Source organism: Octopus bimaculoides, chromosome 1 (assembly GCF_001194135.2).
Source record: "Octopus bimaculoides isolate UCB-OBI-ISO-001 chromosome 1, ASM119413v2, whole genome shotgun sequence".
Lineage (NCBI taxonomy): Eukaryota > Metazoa > Mollusca > Cephalopoda > Octopoda > Octopodidae > Octopus > Octopus bimaculoides.
In genome coordinates this window covers 114,831,614-114,837,098 of record NC_068981.1, presented here as the reverse complement: position 1 = coordinate 114,837,098, position 5,485 = coordinate 114,831,614, and the positions used below count along the sequence as shown (strand labels likewise).

General features: G+C 43.3%; 1 protein-coding gene across 38 annotated transcripts in view; it reads left to right on the top strand.

Moving 5' to 3' along the window:
* LOC128248352 (retinitis pigmentosa 1-like 1 protein) overlaps nucleotides 1-5,485 on the top strand; it is a 157,439-nt gene that overhangs the window by 84,138 nt on the left and 67,816 nt on the right. For all 38 annotated transcript variants that reach the window (XM_052969591.1, XM_052969602.1, XM_052969619.1 and 35 more), the window contains one exon: nucleotides 3,840-3,914. In XM_052969591.1, coding sequence (XP_052825551.1) covers nucleotides 3,840-3,914 — 75 coding nt within the window. The remainder of the gene's footprint in view (nucleotides 1-3,839; nucleotides 3,915-5,485) is intronic.

Here is a 5,485-nt window from a genome sequence, read left to right as displayed (position 1 = left end):
AATACGTTTCTCCAAGTCGGGCGGGTAGCGGGGGTGGGGTGTTGGTCCTACTAAAAGGAAACCGTGTAACCGAGAAAAAAGTTGGTTTTTTTCTGATCTAAAAGGCAGGCTGGTCGTTCTCGACCTGACGTTCAGTTGTGGCAAGACCATCAGGCTGGTTGCTATTTATGCACCCAACGTTATGGGTCTGCAAAGTGAATATTTTCGTGACCTGGGCAAGTTTCTGGCCACATCGCATTCGCTAGTATTGATAGGAGAATTTAACACAATTTGTGACGCACACACAGATTGTGTTGGCTCGAACATGAATAGAAAATGTAACCCAGGCTTACGGGATCTGCTAAGTCACTTTCAACTGGCAGATACATATAGGTTGGAACATCCGAACATTCCACAGTGGACGTGGTCAAATAGTGACGAGTCTTCCAGAGCATATATAGATAGGGTTTTAATTAGAAAAACATATAAGTGCATAGCTAAGTGTCCACAATTTCATCTAGTCAGCTACAGTGATCACAAAATGGTTACCTGTAAGCTGACAGTAGATAAGTTACATGGACAGGGATCTGGCTACTGGAAACTCAATACGTCTATTTTGACAATTGAGGAGTACAGAAAGCAGATCAAGAAATTAATTCAGAGGGCATTGACAGGTACCATCATTAATAATAAATGGTAGTACGCCCTAAAAAGAGCCATAAAATATGAATCTATTAGGTTTAGCATAACTTTAGCTAAGAAGGGACGTAGAATAAGAGATGGTATAGTTAAGGAACTAGAAGAAGACTTGAGGCCTGGGGAGGTGGTGGAGGCTACGGCTGACTGTAAAGCGAATAAGTTGCCGGGACTTCATATGATGTATATATTAAATATTCACGTTCAGAGGAAAAACCTATCTTTGTAGGATTGCCGAGTGGGTTCCTCTTTGAAATGTGGGAGTGTAAAATATTGCTTATGTGTGCAGCGAGTGAAGGTAAAGAGATTGGAATTGAACCAATATCTTGAAACCCAACACATGGCAAGTATTGCCAGAGCTAAGTTACGTGCGATGGGAAGTGAAGGAATCAACGCCGCTGGATGGACCCGAGTGATGGAAGCTTGACAAGGAAATACTTCTACTATTCGGTCTATGACGAACCAAAATGGTGTCTTGGTAAAAGAAACCGAAGAAATGTGTGAGGCATTTCGGGAGTACTTCGCCCAGTTTTTCCGGGGTGATGGCGGTCTTGATGGAAGGGAAGTCCTCGAGGACTTTCTTACAGGGATACCACGCCCCTCGGGGTCGGATGCGGAGGCTTGCGAGGGGCCGATCACGCCTGGGGAGGTGATGGAGGCTATGGCTGACTGTAAAGCGGATAAGTTGCCGGGACTTGATGGTCTTCCTTACGAGCTGTATAAATGTATGCCAGACTTGTTCGGGCACCTACTGGCTAGCATGTACGCAAACTGGCAACAGAATGGGTTTATCCCCAGATCGCCACCACTCCCCAGTGCGCCGGGGAGTGGTGCCGTTGATCAGAAAGGGCCCGGACAAGGGGGACGTTTTAGATAATTTCAGGCCCATCGCTCTGTTAAACGCAGAAGTGAAGATTTTGGCCAAGGTTTTAGCAAAAAGGTTGGCGCGTGTCGCGAATGGTATAGTCGGGGACGCACAGATATGTGCCATCCCAGGCAGAAACATTCAGGATAATCCCCATTATATTCGCTATACCATAGAGAGGGTTGGTGATAACTCTAACAAAGGTGGGGCATTGGTGCATTTAGACCAATCAAAGGCTTTTGATAGGGTCGACCATCGATACCTGGCGACTGTGCTTGCGCGGTTTGGCCTGGGCCTTAGCTTCTTCAGGTGGTTCATCGCTCTGTATCACATCGACTCAATAGTTCGGGTGAACGGTTTCCTTTCGAAGCCGTTTTGCATCAGACGCTCGGTTTGTCAAGGATGTCCGCTCTCACCACTTTTGTATGTGGTGGCTCTTGAGCCTCTACTGCGAAAGTTGAGTGACATCCCGAGAGAACCAGGTTTAGAGGAGTTTGTTTTGGCTTACGCGGACGATATCACTATCAGCGTTACCACAGTAGCACGCCTACGTGAAGTGGGTAAGGCTATTGAGGTTTACGAGACGGTGGCAGGAGCAAAGACCAGCCGAGAAAAGTCGGTCGGCTTGCAGCTCGGCACCTGGGTTGGCAAGTAGATGCCTTCAGACAGCGTTGTTGGGCGCTGGACGGAGGGACCGGTTAAATTGCTGGGTGTATGGTTTGGACCAGGCCTTCGGATAGAGAAAAACTGGACGGAGATTTCAAGCATTTTGGCTGCAATAGTCAAGACCTGGTCTTGGCGGTGGCTATCCCTGAAAGAGAGGGTGGAGGTGGCCAATGTGTTTATCGCATAAGTCATTGCCTACCGCCTGACCATCATGCCCTGTCCGGATTCGTGGGTATCAGACTGGAGAGGCAGTCTTTCGCTTTTGTGGAAGGGCAAGTCGCCACTTGTGAAACGCTCTGTCTGCTGTCAAAAGCTGTTAAAAGGAGATCTAGGGATGCTTTGGTTAATGATGCGCAGGCATGCGTTGAGGTTGAGGCATCTCTGGATTCTCCTGGATGGTGAACGGGTTTGTCTCCGCTAGCCAGACAAATGTTCCGCGAGTTCAAAAGTTTTTGCGAACAGGAAGCCTGGTGTTCTCATAGACCGAGGTCGAGTAAGTGGCATATGGAGTGTCGTAAGGCCCTCCTGCTATTCCGGCGCTCGAGCAATGCCAGCGGTGGGGGTTCTGCACGTTTTTTATATAGTGGGTTGGTAGAGTCTGAATGTGACGATGGCCTGGGGGCAACCCTAGGTCTCGGGTATATCAACTTGACAGCCTGTTCCACCGTACATTCGGGTTGAGAACGTTGACAATTTCCAAAAGTCCTTGACCTGGCAATGTTACAGGGGTGCCTTGCCCGTTTGGGATAAACTCGCAAGACAAGGAAAGTCTCACTCTCCGACATGCCCAAGATGCGGTGGGGATAGGGAAACCGTCTCTCACGCTATTATCCAGTGTCCGGAGATATCTGAAATGTGAGTTTATGCTGAACACCTGTTGTCCGGCGAAGGAAGAGTATAGCTGCCGACTGGATCAATTATAAAAATTGACCCACCGGAATTTTTAACAAATGAAGGTAAGAATTGTTTTCTCACTGTTGTTGCAATAGCGAAAGAGGTAGTATGGAAGACTAGGATAAAAGGGATTAAGATGGGTAACTTTATCTCCGGCCACGAGTTAAGATTGTTTTTCACTTTTCACTTGAAAAGGAAAGTGTGGCTGGAGAAGAGATGCCTGTCGGAGAGTGTGTTCAAAATAATATGGATGCATGTTGCACGAGTGCTGTGCGTGCAAGGAACCATGTGAATAGACTATAGAAGAAAAACAAGAGATGAAAGAAGTACCAGGAGCTTATGGGGTCGGAGCGTGGCCTGATCATCGCTACATTTGTGTCATATTTGTATTGTGTATTTCATTCGATTCTTATATATTTCATATAATTTTATTTTCGTATTTATGTATTATCATAACGTGTTACTGACCCCAATCAGTTGTTTTGTCCCATTCTTTGTATAGCCCCTTGTGGGTAATAAAGAAATTGGTATTTCGTTTGTCTTTACGTTCTGAGTTCAAACTCCGCCGAGGTTGACTTTGCCTTTCATCCTTTCGGGGTCGATAAATTAAGTACCAGTTGCGTACTGGGGTCGATCTAATCGACTGGCCCCCTCCCCATAAATTTCGGACCTTTTGCCTAGAGAAGAAAAGAATATCAACGACTTTAGTTAACAATTTTCTTTCTTTCTATTTTTCTAGAATTCGGGAATACGCTATCAGAGGAGTTAGAATCCCAGGCTGAGGAGACAGATGACTATAAGCTGGGAATGCCAGGTATGGATACATCCCATTCGCAAAAACACACAAATGCATTCCATACACCACACACACACACACACACACACACCCAAGCATACACATACACACATGTAAATACGCATATAAATATGAATGCTTTTCTACGGTCGTAGCTGTTTTCTTCAAACTGCTCGACTTTGGAACTGTCTTTCATCTCAGTGTTTTCTCATCTCTGTGACCCGAAGTGTTTCAAGTTTTAACTAAATTGCTTCCTTTCATTGTTAATTTTACCATTTTCATAATCTCTTACACTAAATGTACATTTGGGACATTCTGATTTAAAAGAAAGAGTGTGTGCATCTATATACCCATGGATAATATCACATTTTTGTGGAAGACATCACACGTATGATCAGCAGCTGCCCAAAACTGTTATCGAGGTACTACCTCCTGGTGCGACACGACGTTGTCTCTAAAACAATGTATTCCCATCAAAACGTCTATCAAGTTTAGACATAACAGGCCGGATATTGTTTTTCTTGGAAAGTCAAAGAAAAAGCAGATAACTATTCGAAAACTTTCCGTTTCCATATGAGTAAATGCGTGAGTGACAATTTGTAAAATCAAGGGTTTTCAGAAAAAGAAATCAGCCACCTAACTCTCATATGGGAAATGCAATCTGTCAATGGAAAACTATGCATTACATTTCTCAAGTTCAAAATGTGAATTTGTTTTTGTTATATGTATTCCAACAATGGTGTTTTGGGTCTTTGTTAGATAGCAGATTCTTCATGTCATATATAAACATATATGTATGTGTATATATATGTGTGCGTGCGTATGTGTGTGTATATATACATGTATATATATGTGTATGTGAGTGTGTGTGTATATATATATATATATATATATATATATACATAGATATGCGTATGGGTATACGTACATAAGTATGCGGGCCTATATAATAGTGCATATACACATTTATATGTGTATGTGTGCGCGCGTCTGTGTATTTATATACACATCTTTCTTTCTCTCTCTATCACTTTAACTAGTACAATAAATACCGACGTCTATTTTTAGAAACTTGACCATTATATCCTATTATTCTTCCCTCCCTTTTTGAGGTTTACCACTCACTTTAGTACATCCCCGCACCATTTTCTTTACCTACCTCCCCACCTTAGTGCCTTTCAAACATATCACTCCACCTCTCACTTCTCACACATATTCCTTCCATACATTCTTATCTTTTCCTTCTATCCCTCCCCAATTCCTTTTATCGTGATAGCTCTCCTCTCCCAACCCCCTCACAATATCTTGACCACCATCTAACACTCCTTTTTAAATTTTTTCTTCCTCTTTCTTTCTTTCTTTCTTTCTTTCTTTCTTTCTTTCTTTCTTTCTTTCTTTCTTTCTTCCCCTATTCCTTTTGGCAAATACCATTCTCCTCGTAACATACATATCGATTCTCTTCTCTCTATCTACTTCACCCTACCCGTACATTCTCAAAGTTTCATTCACACCACAAGACCTCTTTGAATGAACAGCACATGTAATTTATATCTCCACACTATCTACTTGTAATAACAAAATATATATTC